At 44.3% G+C, this 23,389-nt stretch overlaps 1 protein-coding gene across 1 annotated transcript in view; it reads right to left on the bottom strand.

Moving 5' to 3' along the window:
- Positions 1-6,924: 6,924 nt before the first annotated feature.
- Positions 6,925-23,389, bottom strand: part of SLCO5A1 (solute carrier organic anion transporter family member 5A1) — a 108,554-nt gene continuing 92,089 nt past the window's right edge. Inside the window, exons 9-10 of the mRNA XM_088471581.1 lie at positions 12,772-12,836; positions 6,925-8,254 (exon numbers count right to left, since the gene is read on the bottom strand). Of these exons, the coding sequence (XP_088327707.1) occupies positions 7,797-8,254; positions 12,772-12,836 (523 nt within the window). The 3' untranslated portion in view covers positions 6,925-7,796. The remainder of the gene's footprint in view (positions 8,255-12,771; positions 12,837-23,389) is intronic.

Below are 23,389 nucleotides of genomic sequence, written 5' to 3'. Positions count from 1 at the left end.
ACTGTGCAACATAGGTTTGTCAAAGTGCAAATTGCTCCTTTTTTATTTGCTCTGAACTCTGAGTCAAATCCTGCATGAATTAGTTTATAAATGGATCATAGTTGCCTAGCCCCCAAGATGTCTGGGAGACTCCAAAATTAAGAGAGAGCAGCCAATTCTCCTGGAGAGAGCTTACCTACCACAAGGTGGACACGGATGTATCTCAGTAAGCACCGAGTGGCCACAGCCTAATGACGTGAATTTACATCTTTTTCTACCTCGTCTTTGCATTTCCCGTAAGCAAGGGAGAAAAAGTGTAAATGTTATTTTGCATGTAGAGTGATTTTCCCCTATTTAGGGTGTGTCATGCTGTCCTATAGATCAGTGGTGGCCAAAATGTTGGGCTGTGAGGGCTTCTTGCTGCTTAAAACAACATTGGCGATCTACACCCCATCGCCAGCAGTTGCTAGATCATAAACTTTGACAAGCTCCTGGAAATTAATTTTGAATTTGAAGCTCGCTCCTAACTTCTTGTGTGCGGTTTGGTGTCGGACATCACATCATCGTGAAGGGAGGAGTTAACCTGTTAACCCTACCTACCCGTGACTGAACTTGAAGAAGCAATGCATGGTAATTTGTGTGGCCTGTGCTGTGCCTGGCGGTACCCAATACTGCCAGCGGCTCACAGAGCACCTGCTCCAAGTTTTCCCATCCATACTTCACAGAGGGTAGAGAGTGACTGCAGTATATATGGTTCCTTTCCCAACGTTTTGGTCACCCCTGCTACAGACCAAACTCTGCATTTTCTCTGCAGTGCTAATCGGATAAAAGGTTTAATAAGTCAGAACTTAATAGGCTGCAATATGCTCCAGGCAGTGCTGCTTGGGACAGACAAAGCTCTGCAGTGTACTGATTGTGAACAGAGGCCTGTATTTGTTCTGCAAACATGTTACTGTTAACAGTTTGGAGGAGAAGTGCAAATATCGCTGTCCCTAAAAGTTAATACCCAAATCTAGGTTGGTCTATATTTGTCTCAAATGTAGGCATACAGCAGTTTACAGGACCAGTAAACCTAAAATTTTATTCAAATCTAAATCTAGAATTCAGTTCAGTCCAATCTCCAGACTCAAATATCCAAAGATCTGTTTAATGAGAGCAGCATATAGCCTGGTAACTACCAGTATTATCTGTAGCCTGTAGGCAAATGCCATTGAGATATGTAACATTCCTGTTCCAGAAATAAACTGTTAGCGTAGGTACATATCTCAATGACATCACTATTGCAGACTTTACATTACACAGCAATGTTGCAGAGTTTATCATACACATATTTTCTATAGTGCTTAGTAGGTCAGTGCCGGGCCGCAGACTGACCTCCCAACCTTCACCTACAATCCCCGGCTGCTTCCTGCTATATTGTCAGATTTATTATAGAATGTAACACCAGTTTAAGATTCTTTCTCATATGTAATTACAGATGGGTGTCTATTTCTTTCATTAAATTTATAGTTTCAATTTATTACTCATTAAGGGTGGTTTAAAAGGTCAGATGACCACTCATGCACCCCTTGTATCAGGCTACATATCATTGCTCTAAGTACTTAAGGTGCACTCTGACACTTTGCTGTGTATAGTTTTTCCATTGATATCAACTTTTTTAAGAGCAGTGACATGACATGGAATAAGCAGCTTCTATAAAAAATATGTATGGCTGTGCCACAACAACCATACATATTAATGCAAATTGGTATAGACATGAAATGGATTTTATTTTTACATGTGTTTGCATGCTCTGTACTTGCATAAAAAAATGCAAATAAGACACAGAGTTTAAACACTAGTGGGTAACCAGTCTCATTCTCACAATATATAAAGCTAATTACAAACATCTGCTCATATGACAACAATAGATCTCTTCTATTGTGTAATTCCTATGCTCAGTGTTTACCTAATGAATGCTGTCGTTCTATGCGTTGTTCAGATTCTTGGGGACAGTTTACAAACTGGATAATACACAAATCTCTAGGCAAGATCATGTCATTCTCGTGTTATGCACAGTACCTATGTAACAAACACAATGCTCTTGTACAGTACAGTACACTTCCAACTTGATATAGTGGAACCAGTGGCTTCTCGGGGAAATCAGTGTTTATATATGGAACCAGTGGCTACTCAGTGGATATATACTGTATGGAACTAGTGTATATGGAACCAGTGGCTACTCAGTGGATATATACTGTATGGAACTAGTGCTTATATATGGAACCATTGTTTATATATGGAACCAGTGGCGACTCAGTGGAACTATTACATACATGGATAGTACCAACTGTGAGAGAAGTCAATTTTGGCTCCTCATGATTGAAGGATATTGTCAGGCATAGGTAGATAAGTGTTACGTATTGATAATGTGGGCTAGCCACAGTAATGACTCTGCTTCTATGAACAAGTGCACAAATGATATTTGACTTTAGCAGACTGAGGGCCTGATTCAGCAGTGGACGGAATTGCAAAGCCGCACACAAGAGGCTTTGCAATTCCGTCCTGCTGAAATTCAAATACTGGCCTTGTCCTTCCTCGAAACCGGGGTTGACGCCATCGTTCCCGGTAAGGCCGGCTATTCCCCGTACCCCAAACACCTCTGCCTGTCAATCAGGCAGAGGCATGGGAGGCCTGCGTGCGCTCTCACAGGACTCGTACAGCACATGCACAGATAATTGGGAGTCTGCATATCTGAGTCCTCTATAGAATGAGATATTTTAATGTTGAGGTATAATGAAGAATAGTAAATCTTTCAGTTTAAGATGGTGTGATGATAATTCAACCTTAGCCACTGTTTTCAGGGGGATACATACGGCATGTTGACAATCAAAATCCCACAAGCGTTATGGCAGCAATGTCGGCAAGTGTAAAGGCTACTTTAAGAACATTACGCGCCCCAGCAGTACAGTTGTAAACATGGTGGTAACTCATCCTGTATACAGATGTACTGCCGTTGTGTGTCAAATGTTGCAAGTAGCATGTTACACTTGCCAACAGCACGGTGCCTGCCTGACAGGGTCCCCATGTTTGTCGACAAGCACACTACGTGACTTTTCAGGAGACATCTCTTGTGCAATGTACATAGAGGCATTTCATACATTTAAAAAAAAATATATTCCAGGACTCCAAAAAAAGGTCGTTCCCAATGGAATGTTTTAAATATCTGAAAGATAACCCAAAAAATAGTCTCAGAACCCAGCAAACATATTGTGGACCTTTAGCTTAGGTGATAATTTTACCTTTGTAGATATGGATGTTATGAAGAAGTAACAGAAGCTGGCACTATGCATAAGTGGCAAGATATCATTTTAAAAGCCAGTAAGGGATTGTGTAAGATGATCCAGCACAGCATACTATAATTTAATGATAGGCACCACACCACAATAGCTGCATTACTGCCTAAAGATCTGAGAGTCTGCATTATGTCCAGTACGTAAATTCCCCTCTAAGTGAAGACATAATATACATAAACTGAATAGCTGCAAATGGAAACATTCTCTACACTGTCCATATATTCTGAAAACCAATCTTTTATTAGAAATATATACAACTGTCCAGTGGATAGCAGATGTACTCAGTCATTCAGACATACACTAGAACAGTGCCGTACCCGGGGAGTTCTGCACTGTGTCCCCCTCCAGCACTGTGTCCCCCTCCAGCCCTGTGCAGTAATGATGACATTACGAGGCCTGGAGCTCCCCTCCAGGCATTTCACAAGCTGGAGACAAGTGGCACCAACCATGTCAGCCCCGCTGTTCTGTGCTCTGGTCTTCAGTATTTGTCACACTGCCGTCAGTACTTCCCTGTAACATGTATATGATAAACTGCAGTAGTTAAAATGAAAACAAAAAATAATGACCTGACACACTGATGGGCAACATGAATCTTTTTCACTGACCACACTAGTGGCCCTTTGACCCACAAAGAGTTGAACATTACCTGTGCAGGGACATGTCAGATGATATTTTGGTATTAAAGTTCGATATTTACTTTAGACCAGGTCATTCACTCAAAAGCAAACCTACTAGACCGGTTAGTCTAATGCTGGGTACACCCTGGCCGACATATCGGCCAGTGTGTACAGAAGATATGTACCGTATCGTGTCGACTGTGCAGCACAGCCGATGGCCGATATATCTGCAGATATACCGGCACATTGTGCTGTGTGTACGGGCTGTCAGCCAGTCGCCCATACACTTGCTGCATGTAAATGCCCACCTAGTTGTGGTGTCAGGCACAACACATCGGGCCGATGATTGGTAAGTGTGTATGCACTTACCAATCGTCAGATAGGACGGCGGATCGGCCGGATGGCCGATCCATCGTCCTAGTGTGTACCCACCTAAACAAACACTAGGTAAGGTTGCAACATTACTATTAACCAGTTAAATAAATTATTCCATTATATTATTCAGATTTGTTAAAATAATTCACAAGTAAAATACATAATATGACATCATGAGGTTATGACACTCTGTAGTAAGTGAATTACGTATAGCTTGATGAGTGGTAAATCAATACTCATTCTGAAGGATATCCACACACACACAAACACACGTTACCTTTATAATTAACAAAAAGCTCTTGTATAGCACAATCCCAGCGCAGTACAGTGGAACCAGTTCATGTTTAGTTTGGCGCGATGAGTAACAATATTATATAGGGCAGTGATATACCACGAGGTAGAGGTCAGGGAAATTATTTTTCGGCTAGGAAATGGTGAAACCACTTAATCTACCAAGAGGTAAATGATTTACAATTTTCACAAAAGCTGCACGCTATTTACATGAATGAAAAACAGTAATTAATTTAGTAATGGATTTACATTCACACCACAGGCTATAATAATGCAGCGGCGGTTTTTGTGATCCACCGCTTCTTGGCGGGTTGGAGCTGGAAATTTAAAGCAGCGCTCACGTTCAGTGTAAAGCATGCCGGGCTTTACACTGAATGTTAGTGCCGCTTTAAATTCTCAGCTCCAACCCGCCGAGAAGCGGCGGATTACAAAAGCCGCCACTTCGGAAATATAGCCCCACATCTCACCTTTATTCCCTATTTAAAAATGATATATTGGCTAAACTTAATTTTTTGAGGGTACAAAAATCCCCTACAATTTCTCAGCATTAAGGACCTCATTCAGAGTCGGTCGAAGAGGCCGCACGGTCGTACGGAAAAAGGGTCCGGATATTCAAATGATTCCCTCGCAAGTTGCGTCCCTAAGTTCGGATCGGTAGTTGGCCGACCAAGGGGAGGAAGCGGTCGGAAGACAAAAAAATACGCCCCCTTCTCGTACACATTGCACGTCATCTCCGGGCATATAAGGATTAATCGAGACCATCGGGAACCATCGGCACTGGTCGTAGAGCTTAAGGTTGACCATACCCTCTCTTAAGCTCTACGATCATGTCAGTGTAAAAACCTCCCATGTCACATGTGCCATGACGCTACTTTGTTAATTATGCACTCCCATAATCCATATGCACTCCCATAAAACGCCGTTCGCATAATGAGGCACGCCTGCGTTCGGATCTCCACTCCCCCGTTTTCAAGCACCTTCCCCTGTTACCACCCACAAACGCCTCCATCTGTCACTCAAACTACCGACCTGGGTGTGTTCAAGGAGAGAAATTTCTGATTGTAGCGGCTAGTTGCGCACGCGCATTGCGAACTTTACGCATGCCCAGTATAGCGAACATCGGTGGCGTACGACCGTGCGGCTGCAAAGACCGACTCTGAATGAGGTCCTAAATGTGGAATAAAACAGTTACTTATTTTACAGTAGAGTTCTGAATGTTATAGACTCTTATGACATGGGATCATAGTTTAATATTATTAATATCATTTGTCTACTTATAGTCTGTGGACAGGGCTGTTGTTTTTATATGGCAATGAACATTCTTCCCACTTCTAACACCATATATGACAGTTAAGATATACAACCCATTAATAACATGGTGCTTGCTGTAACCTAACTTGTAGTAACCAATCAGACATCAGCTTTTGCTCTCTAGTGTAACCGGCTTAGTCACTGAGTGCTTGCTTCGTGTGCTCTACTTGCAATAATTTTATTAAACAAGCTCCATGAGTCAAAACTTTAACTACAGAAAAATATTAAACATCATCCCTGAGAGCTGTGCTCTGATTTGCATTTTAGATGATTATTTGTGTTATAAGGATGTTTTAATCACATTGGTTGAAGGTTTATAGATGGTTTGTATAGTGTCTGTCCATGTACTACCCTTTGGTAAATATTTAATATTTAACAGATGATACTATGATTTTTACGTGTTTTTTAAGGACTAACATATAAAACTCATCAAAAAGACAAATTTGTACTGGTAAGTTGAGGAAACCAATTTGCCCCTATATGTAGACACAAAACTGACCAAACTAAACTAAAAGTTATTTCTGTGACCAGTACAATTGCCCGAATAGATTTGTTTTAAAAAATAATTCTGTTTCCTATACTGTGTAGATTTTAGATGATTATTAATTACCTAGCTGATATTATGTACAAGATGAACACTGTCTATATGGTTAATGTATCAATGCCTATAGCAAAACATTTGCTGATTTATATAGCATTGCCTGATAGGAACATTTAGTATGGCTTGCATAATTATGGATTCTCTTGCTTTGCTAAGTTTTCTACCATGCTTCCAATGCAATTCTCCACAGTTCAGTTGCATAGTTTAGTCTAATTTAGTTGTGCTTAAACATGTACCTCACAGTAAAGCTTAAAGTGTACATTGTATCCTCTAATTACGGATAGTTCATCGCAAATCAAAAGCACACTTTGATCAGGTTTAAGCAACCTGCTGCTCTTCAGGTATTGTGGAAATACAAAACCTGGGGTACCATGCCAACTTGTGGCCATACAGGTACAGGGATGTGTAGTTTACGAACAGCTGGTAAGATGCAGATTGCCAAACTCCAAAATAGATGGACTATTACCTGGTTACAATTACCTGAATGCTCCTTGAACTTAAAGGAAGTAAAGACTAATGCAGAAAAATAAAAATATCATATTTGACATTACACACCTAGAGGCGCTCGCTGCCCTTTCCCTGTTAATGCTAGCTCTTTACATTATTACATACACTGCACTGCCTTCTCACAGCCCACTGTAGAGCTCCATATTGTGTATGATGTTATGCTCAAGGATTGCACCACTGATTGGTTGACAGTGAGTGTGCATAGGGAAGATATTGTAGCCATTCCTAACTCTCTCCATCTCCTCTCCAGTAACCAGCTGCTCACTTGTTTTTTATTACCATTCTTTACACAATGAAGCTTCTCGCACAGAGCAGCTGACATTTCCTTCCTGTAGACATTCACTGTCAACTTAAGCCACTAGTGCAATGCAGAGGCAGGTTAACAGACACATTGTGGAGCTATATGGATGAGCAAGCAGAGAGCAACTAGGATCACTTAACTTCCTAAGGGTAGGGCTAGTATTCACAGGACAAAGGTCGAGCAGCACCAAGTGACTTATTATATATTTTGGCTTCAATGTTCCTTTAAGAAGCCATCCAATGTTGCTATATATTGTTGTATATGGGTTTGGAGCACAGTTGTATCACTAACAATTAAAAAAAATCCACTTATGATGGAGGGTAAAATAATTTTGAGGTAACCAGCCCTCAATAACCCTGTAGCTATTGATTAAAATGTGCTGTCATGTTTTCCATATGTACGTAGCTCAAATAAAAAGGCACGTGTTGAAAAAGGCGCCATTTTGAACTCAGCCAACAAAATGGCTGTGATTAACAGATCTACGAGTCAGCTGTGGTCTCTTCATTAGCATTCTCAAAGGACGAATTTATTGCTTCCAGGATAGGCCCAGGGTAGGTTTGTGCTAAGTGTTGGATTCTTTTATCCATATTGCTGTCTTCATTTGGCTCTTCCTTGGCACCAAAGGCTGGGCAGGATCTGGTTCGTGCATAATTTGGGTCAGCTCTAGTGCTGCCGATCATCTCGCTCACTGTGCTTATTGGCGATGCCTGCCACCTTCTCTTCTGCAACTGATCTTCTTTGTGTTTTATGGAATACCAAGCCAAAAATATAAAAATGAATCCTAAGAATTTCAGACCAGCTGCCAGTCCAAAATAAACGAAACGAAATGATGTCACGTTGTATTCCCAGCAAGACCCTTGTACTCCACAGTCCTGTTGCCAAAGCATGCAAGTTGTATCAATAACAGCCCCAAAGTAGATTGGTGTAGGAATGTAAGCTGCAAAAACAAAGAAACATTGGATACTTTAGAAATCTACATCTTTTCACACAATAAATAACTTACTTAAACTGTAGGTTGCCAGTGTGATTACAGAGTCTTAAAGGGAAACAGTGTAGCAATTTGCAAGGTTCTTTATTACAAAAGACATACAGATGTGTCGTCATGCATCTACCCTCAATACACCATGCAGTATGACTTGCCTGGCATGCCCAACGCACTTTTGTAGCGTTGGGCCTCTTTTTTTGTCGAAAATACTTCTAAGTCGCAATGCAATGAGACTAGGACGCACCAGCAGACTGTGCTGATTAATTTGATATGTGACACTTTTACAACTGTGTGCACCTGAGTCTGTATATGAACCACAACGGAACTTAGAATGAAACAAGCTGCGGCTGCGCCCTTCTGCTCCACGGGAGATTTCTGTCCTCCCTGAGCTCGCCATAGGACACCTGTATTACGGTTTGACAGGTGTAGCACTTTGTGTACAGATTCATAGAGTCAGTTGCACTCGGATATACAAGTGTCAATATCAAATTAATCAGCATAGTCTGCTGGTGCGTCCTATTCTCAGCACATTGCGACAGATACATTTCGAAAAAAAACACCTGGCGCTAGCAGAGTCTCACAGGACCTGGCACGCCGAGAGGGGCTTTTTAGCGCGACTGCAGCAAAAATGTATAAGGACACATCTGTATACTGATTCATTTCAGTTTAGATATTGACTTGATTTTTTTAACCTATGGGTCACAAACTAAAGCATAATAAGCTAATTGCAGACTGTGCTTTAATAATATTATTATTCATAATTACTAGAGATGTGCTGGTGTGGTTTTATTCGGTTCTTATCACCAAATTATCGCAAGTTCGGATTAGTTTGGATTTCTAGTATTGGCTATCCAAAACACGACAGCTGGATAGCAAATACAATGCCGTTTTTGAGATCCGAACATATCCGAGTAAATCCGAGTAAAACTGAACCGCTCATCTCTAATAATGACATATTTTTACATTATTTTTCACAATAATAATTCATTGTATGATTCATGTCATAAGAAAGTTTAAAAAGGACTCACTTTGGAACCATCACAAACCTGGGCCTAACTAGAAATTTGTGGGGCTCATGGCAACATCCTATTGCAGTCTGCTTATCCTCTTCACACAGCCGTGCACATCCTGCTCTGAGTTCCCTCCCTTGTGACCAGAGTTTAATGGTGAAGCCTCAGGGTGCCGGATTGGGCATTCAACATTCTAGGGCTTCATATGCCTTGTGGTGTCAGAGGCATCATTAGGGTCCCTACTAATAGGGACCCTAATGCAGTGTTGGAGATGACCAAGCAAAGCAAGGCCTGGAATATGTGTGGCAGCAGCACAAGCCGCCTCAGCTGCCGAGCCCCTTACACTCATGGTCACAACACTTGCTCTATCTAATGGTTCCCTCTCTTTTTCTCTCTCTTTCGAAGGACAAGTACCAAATTCTAGTCGCATTGTGATGCCACACAGAAGTACAGTATATTTCCATGGCAATAACAAGTGAATAAAGCATGTATGTTACACTCTTTCTATACAGAAAGAAAGGCTCCAACTTTACTCATTGGGGTATTTATATAACCTGCTGCACAAGTACTGTGATGCACAGAAAGCAATCAGCTCTTATCTTTTACATTGGTACCCAGACTAGAACAAGTGTTCCGTATTGCAGAACCGGCAGAGGCCCAGCAAAAATGGCTACCTGCAACCACCCCCAGGCTCCTGGCATGGAGGTGAGGGGGTGGCCCTACAATTACACCTTTTATTAGATGGGAGTGGAACTTGAAATAAAATAATTATTCTAATTCATTCCTAATGCTTTTCTTTGCACACTATTGGGTAGATTTAAAAAAGCTTCCAAAAATAGGATTTTTGGGTACTTACCGTTGAATCCTTTTCTCTGAGTCAGGCTGGGGGACACTGGACCATGGGTTGTAGGTGGGTAGGCGTGGATTTGGCACTAACACTGAAATCTATAACTCCTTGCATCTGCAACCCCTGACTTCAGGACAACTTCAATAGTGCCTGGTAAGGAGAAGCAATACTCAGTGACACTGTCACTCCGAAAAAAATAAAAATGAAATTGACGGTCAGTACGACCCAAAATCATAACTCATACTCAATACCGCTGAGCGTGAGGGAGGGAACGCAGTGTCCTCCAGCCTGACTCAGAGAAAAGGATTCAACGGTAAGTACCCAAAAATAATATTTTCTCTCTCGTCTGGGCTGGTGGACACTGGACCATGGGATGTTCAAAAGCCGCCCCCATGGGAGGGAACGCTCAGATTGCCCGATCGGAGAACTGTACGCCCAAAATGAGCATCCCCGAAGGCAAAAACATGAAACCTGTAGAACCTCACAAACGTGTGGACAGAGGACCAGTGTAAGTTTAGTGCCTGTGGAGAGAGGCACGTTTTTTTGGGGCCGCTCTGCAGCCCTGGTTTAGCTTAGGGATTTTCCTTTATTTGTAATGTTATGTTTATTTTTTACACTGCGTTCCCTCCCTCACGCTCAGCAGTATTGAGTATGAGTTATGATTTTGGGTCGTATTGACCGTCAATTTCATTTTTATTTTTCGGAGTGACAGTGTCACTGACTATTGTTTCTCCTTACAAGGCACTTTTGAAGTTGTACTGAAGTCAGGGGTTGCAGAGGGGAGGAGTTATAGATTTCAGTGTTAGTGCCAAATTCACTCTTTCCCACCTACAACCCCATGGTCCAGTGTCCCCCAGCCCAGACAAATGAGAAAATAAAAAAGTGGTGTTGTTACCCATAGCAAACAATCATATTATAGATAATATTTCTCGATTGCATCCATTTTGCTTGACCCCTTGCGTTCATAACAGGAACATTTTATTTTTTATTAAATTGCAGGAGTCTGATGTTATTTTTACACTTTTCCACAGTGAATCCCTGGAGTGTATTCCAGGTTACGCAAACCTTGCAGGTTTGTGCGAGGTTGGCGGGTAGGCCACATACTGTGCCTTGAAGTGTACAGAAGTGTATACCGGCGCTGAATTAAGTTGCTGTTCACAGACAAGTGTGCAATTTATATCACATTTATTTCATCATATTACTGTTGAACATAAAAAATAAAAATACCATAGAATATAAAATCCCTATATGTGCCTTGAAGTGGTCTGTTGTGTGCTACTGTAGTACAGGTTTTGAATATCGGTGTTTACGCAATGTCAGTGTGTGCGCACAATCACCGGCATGATTGGACAGCTTGTAGGCTTCATGAGGGCTCAACTTCCTCCCCTGGGCTGACCCATCCCTCCGCTCTCTGCTCCTTGCTCAATGGTGCACCAATGATGAAGTGTCTTGAATCACTGTGCAGCAATGCTGAAAGTGGGCGTGTCAGTGCTTGCACATTCAGGTGCATGCTAGTACACGAGGGGAAGGCGAAAAGGAGCATTTGCATATTATCGTGGTAGCGCACCTCTAAGTCAGGCCCTCTGTGCGTTAGTGAAGCTCTTGTGTCAGGGGCATTTCTAGAGAGGAGGGGCCCCGTATGCAGTCTCTGTCACGGGCCCCCTCCTCTCAGTCCACCGGCCGGCAGTGCACTGAGCGCAGAGCAGCCAATGCCGCACTGATAGACTCTGGGCACTAGAGTGTGCCCAGAGTCTATAGCGCACGTGCAGGTCACCAGGAAAATGGCCACGGCGACATTTTTACCGCGATGACACCGGCTCCGATGTGGGACTCCGGAGTGGTAAGTATAATATGGGTGCAAGGTGTGCAGTGCGGGCCCCCCAGGGGCCCGTGTGCACCGCACACCCTACACCCATTATAAATACGCCCCTGTCTTTTGTATTACACTCTTACAGGACAAGAAATGTATCTCTTTCAGCATACTGTAAGTGCTGTCTGTCGGGACAAACTGTGATAGAACGACATCAGATATTTTATTCCTAGGCCCACCTCCTTGAGAGATGAGTTTAATTAATTAAATCAAGTATATAACAATCATTTTATTACAAGTGCGCACACACATACAAAATAAAGCGTCCTAACACATAACTTATAAGTCAAAACATGATCTTGACTTGTTGGATGAGTGATGGGATAAGCTGCTGACACAGAGCATAAACCTTGGCCTGGGTGAAATTATATCTTATTAGATACAGATGAGCAAAAATTCGGATACTGTTTTGCTAAATATTTGTGTTATTGCAGTATTGCCCATAAAATGTTACATTTTTAATTGGTGGTCTTTGGACTTCAGAATCCTCAGGCCTGCCACAGCCACACCACACAGCAGAATGAATTGACCGATTTTAGCTTAATTATAGACTATAAATACAGTAAAATGCTAAATTACAAATACTTAGCGGGGTGGTGAAGCAAAAGTAGAGTTTGATTGTATCACCAGAACATCGTACCTCTGCAAACGGCCTGCCACGTACATCAATTGTCTACTACCTGAGTTGATTTGGATTAGTTATCTGAACATAAAAAGATATTATGGAGCACATACTACTTACCAAGAGTCCTCAGTAAAACAAACTGCATTCCTAATGCAAAAGGCCTCTCTCCTTCCTCCACTGACCTGGAAAACATGGTAAAAGCCAGGTCACAGGCAATCAATAGTAAGTCTAGTTATTTGTATGGCATAGTGGTTGCTTTATAATGATTGCTCTTTATTTTAACCCTTGTAATACTTGCTGGAAGAACAAGCACCTGAAGGCGCACAACCAGAATACATAGACTTGGCTGGATCAGGTATCCGTTCAATGACTATATCTATAATGAAAAGGGTTGTGTTTAGAAACATTAGTGAGTTACACAATATGATATAACAGCTTGCTGAAGTGTCATGTCAGTGCTTTCCAATTATTTCCACAAAGGGGGCAGGACTTCTGTTATAACTAGGAAGCCGACGCAGAGTAAATTACTTTATTAAAAAAAATATATATATTTTTCCACCCGCACCTGTACACATCTTGAGATGCACACGCCACCATATTGGCAGAATATGCACCAGGTATATGGCAACAGATGTGCCTACTAAAAGGTGTATATGCTTCACAGGGGTTGTGTACGGGATCCCGAGAGTCATAATGCCGACGGTCAGAATTCCGGCAACGGCATCCAGACAGTCAGAATCCCAATAGATTAATGTAAGTATTATAAACCTTACCCTAACCCTCCCCTTAACACAAACCCTCCTGCAGCCTAACCCTAACCCTCCCCTCCCACAGCCTAACCCTCCCCTCCCGCAGCCTAACCCTCCCCTCCCGCGACCTAACCCTCCCGTCCCGCAGCCTAACCCTAACCCTCCCCTCCCGCAGCCTAACCCTTTCGTCCAGCAGCCTAACCCTCTCGTCCCGCAGCCTAACCCTAACCCTTCCCTCCCGCAGCCTAACCCTAACCCTCCCCTCCCTCGACCTAACCCTCCCGTCCCGCAGCCTAAACCTTACCCTCCCCTCCCGCAGCCTAACCCTCCCGTCCAGCAGCCTAACTCTCTCGTCCCGCAGCCTAAACCTCCTGCAGCCTAACCCTCCCTCCCCTCCCGCAGCCTAACCCTAACCCTCCCGTCCCGCAGCTTAACCCTAACCCTCCCCTCCTGCAGCCTAACCCTAACCCTCCCGTCCCGCAGAGTAACCCTAAAAAATAAAAAATTTTCCACCCGCACCTGTACACATCTTGAGATACACACGTCACCATATTGGCATCCAGACAGTCAGAATCCCAATAGACTAATGTAAGTATTATAAACCTTACCCTAACCCTCCCCTTAACACAAACCCTCCTGCAGCCTAACCCTCCCCTCCCGCAGCCTAACCCTCTCGTCCCGCAGCCTAACCCTAATCCTCCCCTCCCGCAGCTTAACCATAACCCTCCCCTCCCGCAACCTAACCCTCCCCTCCCGTAGCCTAACCCTAAACCCTTCCGTCCCGCAGCCTAAACCTAACCCTCCCCTCCCGCAGCCTAACCCTAACCCTCCCCTGCCGCAGCCTAACTCTAACCCTCCCGTCTAGCAGCCTAACCCTAACCCTCCCCTCCCGCAGCCTAACCCTAACCCTTCCGTCCCGCAGCCTAACCCTAACCCTCCCCTCCCTCAGCCTAAACCTAACCCTCCCGTCCAGCAGCCTAACCCTAACCCTCCCCTCCCGCAGCCTAACCCTAACCCTTCCGTCCCGCAGCCTAAACCTAACCCTCCCCTCCCGCAGCCTAACCCTAACCCTCCCCTCCCGCAGCCTAAACCTAACCCTCCCCTCCCGCAGCCTAACCCTAACCCTCCCGTCCCGCACTTTACCCTAACCCTCCCGTGCCGCAGCCTAACCCTAACCCTCCCGTCCCGCGTATAGTAACCCTAACCCTCCCGTCCCGCAGCTTAACCCACTCGTCCCGCAGCCTAACCCTAATCCTCCCCTCCCGCAGCCTAACCCTCCCCTCCCGCAGCCTAACCCTAACCCTCCCCTCCCGCAGCCTAACCCTAACCCTCCCCTCCCGCAGCTTAACCCTAACCCTCCCCTCCCGCAGCCTAGCCCTAACCTTCTCGTACCGCAGCCTAACTCTAACCCTCCCGTCCAGCAGCCTAACCCTAACCTTCCCCTCCCGCAGCCTAACCCTAACCCTTCCGTCCCGCAGCCTAACCCTAACCCTCCCCTCCCGCAGCCTAACCCTAACCCTCCCGTCCAGCAGCCTAACCCTAACCCTCCCCTCCCGCAGCCTAACCCTAATCCTTCCGTCCCGCAGCCTAAACCTAACCCTCCCCTCCCGCAGCCTAACCCTAACCCTCCCCTCCCGCAGCCTAACCCTCCCTCCCCTCCCGCAGCCTAACCCTAACCCTCCCGTCCCGCACTTTACCCTAACCCTCCCGTGCCGCAGCCTAACCCTAACCCTCCCGTCCCATGGAGTAACCCTAACCCTCCCGTCCCACAGCCTAACCCACTCGTCCCGCAGCCTAACCCTAACCCTCCCCTCCCGCAGCCTAACCCTCCCTTCCCGCAGCCGAACCCTAACCCTCCCCTCCCGCAGCTTAACCCTAACACTCCCCTCCCGCAGCCTAGCCCTAACCTTCTCGTCCCACAGCCTAACTCTAACCCTCCCCCGAGTGCCTAACCCTCCCCTAACCCTAATACTTACCTCAGCAATCTGTCGGTATTCTAACAGTCGGGATGCTGATGTCAGTATTGTTACCGTTTGCATCCTGACTGTTCGGATGCCGTCTACAACCCGTTCACAGTCCAAATATTGTTAAAACAATGATATTACCATAAGAGTCTATGACACTCTTCAGGCAGCTCGGGACCACATTGTATCTGCAGGGTCACATCTAAAATATCTATAGGGCCGCATCTACAGCACATGTATATCTGTCTGTGAGACACCAGTTTCATAATCCAGTAATCCAGTCAGGTTCGGTATATTAGGTTGGCTTTCATAATGTTGACATTAACCATGTAATGTTGACATGGTCAGAACGGCAACACTGTGTTTTTAATGAAATTCTATCCCTAAAGGTAACACTGACCCTAACAGTAACACTAAAGCAAGGTACACACTGACAGATATATCGCCGGTTCAACTGAATGGGCGATATATCTGTACAGCATTGGCGGGTGTGTATCATCGATATACTGTATATTAATGACATAGTTCACAGACATATCGCATCTGCCCTGTCATTAACGGCGCTGATGTCTACAAGATAGCAGCGCCGATAGCCTGGGCCATGTATGAACGGTCAGATCGCCTGACCGTTCCGACCGCTGTAGCTGTCGCTACCGACAGCTACAGCCTGGTGCTGCCCTATCCCCACAGTAGGAACAGCGCTGTCCCTGCTGCAAGGGCTGCCGGCTCCAGGGTTGCATGCGGGATCTTGTGGTACTTGTGAGATCCCGCGCATGCTCAGTGGAGCTGACCGGGACTTGAGACACAGCGCATCCGCACTAGGCTGATGAGCTGTGGTCTCTAGCAGTGATCGCCGGAGGGGGTAGTTATCACTCTCCCGCTCTGGCCGATGAGATGTTTATACATCTCATCGTTAGTGCTTCCTGCTTCGCCTCGTTAAAGTGCAGCTATAATACATCTCCCCCCATGTGCCATGATGATGCAATTCACATTGCATCATCAGTCTCTAGGACAGCCCACTTCCCTAGGAAAGTGGACATGATTTGGGCAGCTGGTCTACTTTCATTGTAGTCTGTAAGAGCATCCTAAATACTACAATCTCACGGTCATTTCAGGAGAGTGAGGAAGTCTGATTTGTATTATTGACAAAATTATTTCTAAAATATTGAAAAGGACCCAAACCAATTAGAAAACACATTTCAAATTGTAGAAATATATAATAAAAGCTAAACATTTTACAGAAGACGTCTTTTTTTATTAATATCCTGGGGTATTTTATACCCTTTTGACCAGTCCATAATGAAGTGGGAATATAGGCCCTGATTCAGAGCCGGACGCTCTGACCAGAGCGCTCGCTCTGAATCAGGGCCCACCTCCATAATTATGGAGCGTCCTCCTGGACGCTCGTATAGCTGTGGGTCACCACCCACAGCATATACGAGCGTGCAGGTTGATGGTCGCGATGGTCTTGGCCATCGCGACCATCGCCACTGCGAGCCGAAGCCTGCGGTTGAGTTTCTCAACCGCAAGGCCCGGAGTGATTTTGGCTCTATCAGAGCCAAAATCACTCCCACTGACATCACTAGTGATGTCAGTGGGGCCGGCTTCTGACGGTAGGCGTTCCCTTGGGAACGCCCCCGTCTGGGAGGCACGCCCCCGGCACGCCCACCAAAGGGGGCGTGCTGTCAATCAACATGGACAGCACGCCCCCTTTGATCAGACACAACGAGCGAAGGAAAGTCCTTCGCTCGTCGCGTCTCGCGCATGCGCACCATCGACCCACTTGCGAGCGGACAGCCGCTCGCGAGTGGGTCTGAATCAGGCCCATAATTCTCTATTAAACTTCTGACGGTAGGCGTTCCCTTGGGAACGCCCCCGTCTGGGAGGCACGCCCCCGGCACGCCCACCAAAGGGGGCGTGCTGTCAATCAACATGGACAGCACGCCCCCTTTGATCAGACACAACGAGCGAAGGAAAGTCCTTCGCTCGTCGCGTCTCGCGCATGCGCACCATCGACCCACTTGCGAGCGGACAGCCGCTCGCGAGTGGGTCTGAATCAGGCCCATAATTCTCTATTAAACTTCAGTTTAAAATAAAGCTTTAATGTAAAGTCCAAATAACACTAACGAGGGAATTTAATTAGCCGTGGTAAATTACAGTGGACTAATTGACCCCCTGGGGCTATACAATTAGCCCTGAAGCGCGGCCTCCAGCAGCACCTATCCAGGATTTGTTTCGGAACCTCAGCGGGCTCCGAAAAAAAATCCCCGACATTTACCCTGTTTTCAGGAAGCCGGCAGCGAAAACACATAGGTCCGTGAATTAATCACTGTTTCTATGTGTTTTCGCCCAAAAATAGAAAATTTTTTGAGCGCAAAAAGGACTCTAGTTGAATTGCCCGAAGCTTAATAAATAAGAAAAAGTGCAGTTTTTTCGCCCCCGAAAAATGATCAGGGCTAATTGAATTTGTACTTTGCCTTCAAACGTCTTGTATGAAAATGGGCATTTATGGATTTTGTAATCGTATAAATATAAATACTTCTTTAGCACTGTCTGTTATTCAGCTCAGAAGTACAAGGCTTTGATATATACAGAAATGTCCAGCGGTTTTATTTGTTTTTTTACAGTGAAGAGATCAGTGCATAAAGAACCTCAGGCTACACTTACTGTACACAAACCAAAAAGTCTGTGATATTTAGCAAAGTTCATCCCAGGACACTGGTGACGAAACACATGACGCAGGATGGTAATGTACTGTCTATGCAGGCTATGTAACTTGTATTTTATGTAGCTGAAAGCAAGGTTCGGTGTGTGCCTCTGACCATCCAAATGTCAGTTTTCAGGCATTTTCCAATGCTGTAAGCAATTGCTTAGACTGTCCAGTTAATAATCAGATAATAATCAACAAATATAACAATGCTTTTAAAGTAACAAATGACAAATCTAAATATTAAAGGTGCATACACACACAACGATTTTTTTGAACGATTATCGTTAAACTATATCGTTTAACGATAATCATTTGAAAAAATCGTTCACTTTCTGAGTCAAACGATGAACGATTATTGTTCATGCGCGTTCACGTTTGTAGTTTGTAGTTCAGTCAGACTTGTCAACTCAACGATTTTCATTAAGTTAATATGCAAAAATCGTTTGTAGTTCATAAAAATCGTTCATTACATTTAAATGAACATAGTAAATGAACAACTTTAGTAAACGATTTTAGTTCATTTTTTCAAGGAAGAAAGGGCTTCATTCAGAGGCGGCCGTACGGTCTACGACCATCGCGACCATCACAATGCACGCTCGTATAGCCTGTGGGTGGTGACCCACAGCTATACGAGCGTCCAGGAGGACGCTCCATGAAAATGGAGCCCGGCCCTCATTCAGAGCGTGCGCTCTGCTCAGAGCGTACGGCTCTGAATGAGGGCCATAGTGCGTACACACTGAACGATTTGTCGCTTCGATTCGTCGGAAAACGACAAATCATTAAAACAATCGTCTAGTGTGTACCTAGCTTAAATCCTGTTCAGCTTTAATATCTGGGATGTTTAAGGCATTTTTTGTATCTGTCTTGTGTGTAAGCAGTAAAATGAAAATGATGGATACTTGCACTTTGCAATTCTGATATCTTGCTGGGCAATTCTGCTAAACCTGCATTGTGTAATCCTGATATCCTGCTCTGAGTAATACTGCAAACCTGCACTGTGCAATTCTGATATCCTGCTAGGCATTTCTACTATATCTGCACTGTGAAATCCTAATATCTTGCTCTGTGCAATCCTACTAAACCTGCATTGTGCAATCCTGTTGCCTGTTATTGTATATTGTGCATTATGGGCCTGATTCAGACCCCTAGCGAGCGCCGAGCGCTCGCAAGCGGGTCGATGGTGGCCCAGTGCACATGCGCACGACGGAGCCGGCTCCGTCGTGCGCATGCGCGAGACCCGGATAGCGACGGGCAAATCGTCGCTCCGGGTCTCGTACCAAAGGGGGCGTGCTGTCGATGTTGAGTGACAGCACGCCCCCTTTGGTGGGCGTGCCGGGGGCGTGGCTGCCCAGACGGAGGCGTTCCCATGGGAACGCCTACCGTCTGGGGCCGGCCCCACTGACATCACAAGTGATGTCAGTGGGAGTGCTTTCGGCTCTATTTGAGCCGAAAGCACTCTAGGGCTTGCGGCAACGAGACCCTACCACAAGGGTCTCGTCGCAAGCCCGATGATCGCGATGGTCTTGACCATCGCGACCATCTTCCTGGCCACTCGCTATAGCTGTGGGTGGTCAAAGACGGCCCTGATTCAGAGCGAGCGCTCTGTCAGAGCGTCCGGCTCTGAATCAGGGCCTATGTTTCAATGGCCCAGTTATAATATTGGGGTAATGCAGCGGTTCTTAAACTGTGTCCTCAGGACGCATAACAGATCACATTTTCCAGACCGCCCAGCAGGTGCACAGGTGTACCGTCAACTGTCACATTTGTAAGATCCACAGGTGACCTGGAAAACATGAGCAGTTTGGGGTCCTGAGGACTGAGTTTGAAACCCCTAGGGCAGGGGTCTTCAACCTTGGCCCTCCAGCTGCTGTGGAACTACACATCCCAGCATGCACTGCCAACCTTTTTGATATAACAGCATGCTAAAACTATGGCAGTGCATGCTGGGATGTGTAGTTCCACAGCAGCTGGAGGGCCAAGATTGAAGACCCCTGCCCTAGGGTAATGATTTGTGTAGAAGGGAGAAGCTTCACTTTTAAATTAATAATGGATTAATTTTTTGGCACACATGCTTACAAAAAACAGAAATACGTCCACCTCTAAATGAACCCTTAAGTATCCAGAAACATTAGATTAAAATCAAACTGAATTCATTATAGTGTGAGTAATGGTTCACTCTCTATCAACACTGTTTGGAGTGGTATCAACTGCTTTGGAACCGGTACCAGTATAAATCAACCTAAAGAGCAAGTTCGAACAGGGGGCAGCATAGATGCCTGTAAGTTGCCCCAACAGCACCGGTTCCTGAAGATGCTGTTGGATCTATACAGAAAGAACAACTTGGGGGAAGTGCCAGAAAACATGAGGGAGAGCTTTGTAGGGATGGTATCGGTGGGAGTAGTAGAAGTGCCACTGTGAGACAGGAAATGGGAAAGGGGGATACTGGACGGGTTGTAGAAGTGCCAGTGGGATCCTGGAGGGTGGGGTTCTAGATGTGTCAGATAGAGGAGTGGGGGTGCTGAAATGTCCAGGGCAGGCACTTCTAAAGAGTTCTGTTTAACTACAGTCAGGTCCATAAATATTGGGACATTGACAGAATTTTCATATTTTGGCCTCTATTCACCACCACAATGGCTTTGAAATGAAACAAACAAGATGTGCTTTAACTGCAGACTTTCAGTTTTAATTTGAGGGTAATTACATCCAAATCAAGTGAACGGTGTACGAATTACAACAGTTTCTATATGTGCCTCCCACTTTTTAAGAGGCCAAAAGTAATGGGACAAACTAAACAATCCTAAATCTAACTTTCACTTTTTAATACTTTGTTGCAAATCCTTAGCAGGCAATTACAGCCTGAAGTCTGGAACGCATAGACATCACCAGACGCTGGGTTTCATCCATGGTGATGCTCTGCCAGGCCTCTACTGCAAATGTCTTCAGTTCCTGCTTGTTCTTGGGGCATTTTCCCTTCAGTTTTGTCTTCATCAAGTGAAATGCATGCTCAATCGGATTCAGGTCAGGGGATTGACTTGGCCATTGCATAACATTCCACTTTTTAGCCTTAAATAACTCTTTGGTTGCTTTTGCAGTATGCTTCGGGTCATTGTCCATCTGCACTGTGAAGCACCATCCAATGAGTTCTGAAGCACTTGACTGAATATGAGCATATAATATTGCCCGAAACACTTCAGAATTCATTTTGCTGCTTTTGTCAGCAGTCACATCATCAATAAATACAAGGGAACCAGTTCCATTGGCAGCCATACATGCCCACGCCATGACACTACCACCACCATGCTTCACTGATGAGGTGGTATGTTTTGGATCATGAGCAATTCCTTTCCTTCTCCGTACTCTTCTCTTCCCATCACTCTGGTACAAGTTGATCTTTGTCTCATCTGTCCATAGGATGTTGTTCCAGAACTGTAATGGCTTTTTTAGATGTTGTTTGGCAAACTCTAATCTGGTCTTAGTGTTTTTGTGGCTCACCAATGGTTTGCATCTTGTGGTGAACCCTTTATATTCACTCTTGTGAAGTCTTCTCTTGATTGTTGACTTTGAAACATATATATCTACCTCCTGGAGAGTGTTCTTGATTTGGCCAACTGTTGTGAATGGGTTTTTCTTCACCAGGGAAATAATTCTTCTGTCATCCACCACAGTTGTTTTCCGTGGTTTTCCGGGTCTTTTGGTGTTGCTGAGCTCTCCGGTGCGTTCTTTCTTTTTAAGAATGTTCCAAACAGTTGATTTGGCCATACCTAATGTTTTTGCTATCTCTCTGATGGGATTGTTTTGATTTTTCAGCCTAATGATGGCTTGCTTCACTGATAGTGACAGCTCTTTGGATCTCATATTTAGAGTCGACATCAACTGATTCCAAATGCAAATGTCACACCTAGAATCAACTCCAGACCTTTTACCTGCTTAATTGATAATGAAATAACGAGGGAATAGCCCCCACACCTGTCCATGAATTGCTTTTGAGTTGATAGTCCCATTACTTTTGGTCCCTTAAAAAGTGGGAGGCACATATTGAAACCGTTGTAATTCCTACACCGTTCACCCGATTGGATGTAATTACCCTCAAATTAAATCTGAAAGTCTGCAGTTAAAGCACATCTTGTTTGTTTCATTTCAAAGCCATTGTGGTGGTGAATAGAGGCCAAAATCTAAAGATTCTGTCAATGTCCCAATATTTATGGACCTGACTGTATATTATGTATGGTACAAATGACACGCAAGTCATACTCATTTAAGAAACATATCTCTTAGAAAATGAACAGGAACTTCACTTTGTAAAACCGAGCAGTGATAAAAGTTGTGTAAGGTATTTAGACAGATTAGGAACTTTTTAACAATTTACAAGCACTTAATACTGGTTAGAACAGAGGTTCCCAAACGCGGTTCTCAAGGAACCCCAACAGTTCAGGTTTAGAGATAGCCGTGGCTGTGCACAGGTGTTTTTATCACATTGAGGTATTACTTAAGTCACCTGTGGTCAAGCATGGATATCCTTAAAACCTGGACTGTTAGAGTGCCTTGAGCACCGAGTTTGGGAACCTCTGGGATAGAAACATAACAAAGAAAATGTGGTTTAGGAGACTCTAAATTACTGTAGGTTGTATTTTCCAGAGTTTTGAAAGAGTTTAGTATTTGAAGCAGAAAGGTAAATATCGGTTGCTTGGATATTATTAACGGTACAAATTATATCCAAAGAGTGATTGAAGATTGTTTGAGGTTACTACCTGACATTCATTTTCACAATTATACGGCCAATGGCTGATGTAATTGTTTGATGTTAATTTGGTTGTTTTTTGTTTTGTTACTTCAGGGGTATTTAGTATTATTGAGATTTGTAGCTGTTTATTTTCACTGACTTGTGAATAATTATTTCATGTCTGGAAATGTGTATGATTTTGGTTGGTGGTATATTGTGGTGCACTGGCTTTGCATGATGTATTTCCTGATAGATTGACTTGTTACATGTTTGGAACCTATTAGGGATGATGAATTTTCAGTTCCTGATTTGCATGCTCTATACTTGTGGGGAATCTTTTCTGGATGTAAACTTTGGGGTAACATAGAAACTCTAGGGTGTAGCACAGGAGCAGCGTGGTGACTTCTGTATTTGAGATCAGTTATAAATAAATCTTTATATTGGACTTCAGTAAAGAAAAATGTTTGGTTTTATTTTGTTTTATTTTTGGATGCTTAGTGATTTCTGTCATATATCTATTAATCAACAACATTACCCAATAGATTTAATAGACTAGTTGGGTTCTCAAGTGAAAGAGGTTATTTATGTATCT

The sequence above is a fragment of the Taudactylus pleione genome, unplaced genomic scaffold (genome assembly GCF_031769625.1).
Source record: "Taudactylus pleione unplaced genomic scaffold, aTauple2 ptg000114l, whole genome shotgun sequence".
In the NCBI taxonomy this organism is placed as follows: domain Eukaryota; kingdom Metazoa; phylum Chordata; class Amphibia; order Anura; family Myobatrachidae; genus Taudactylus; species Taudactylus pleione.
Note: the sequence above shows the minus strand (reverse complement) of the source record. Positions and strands in the feature narration are given on the sequence as shown.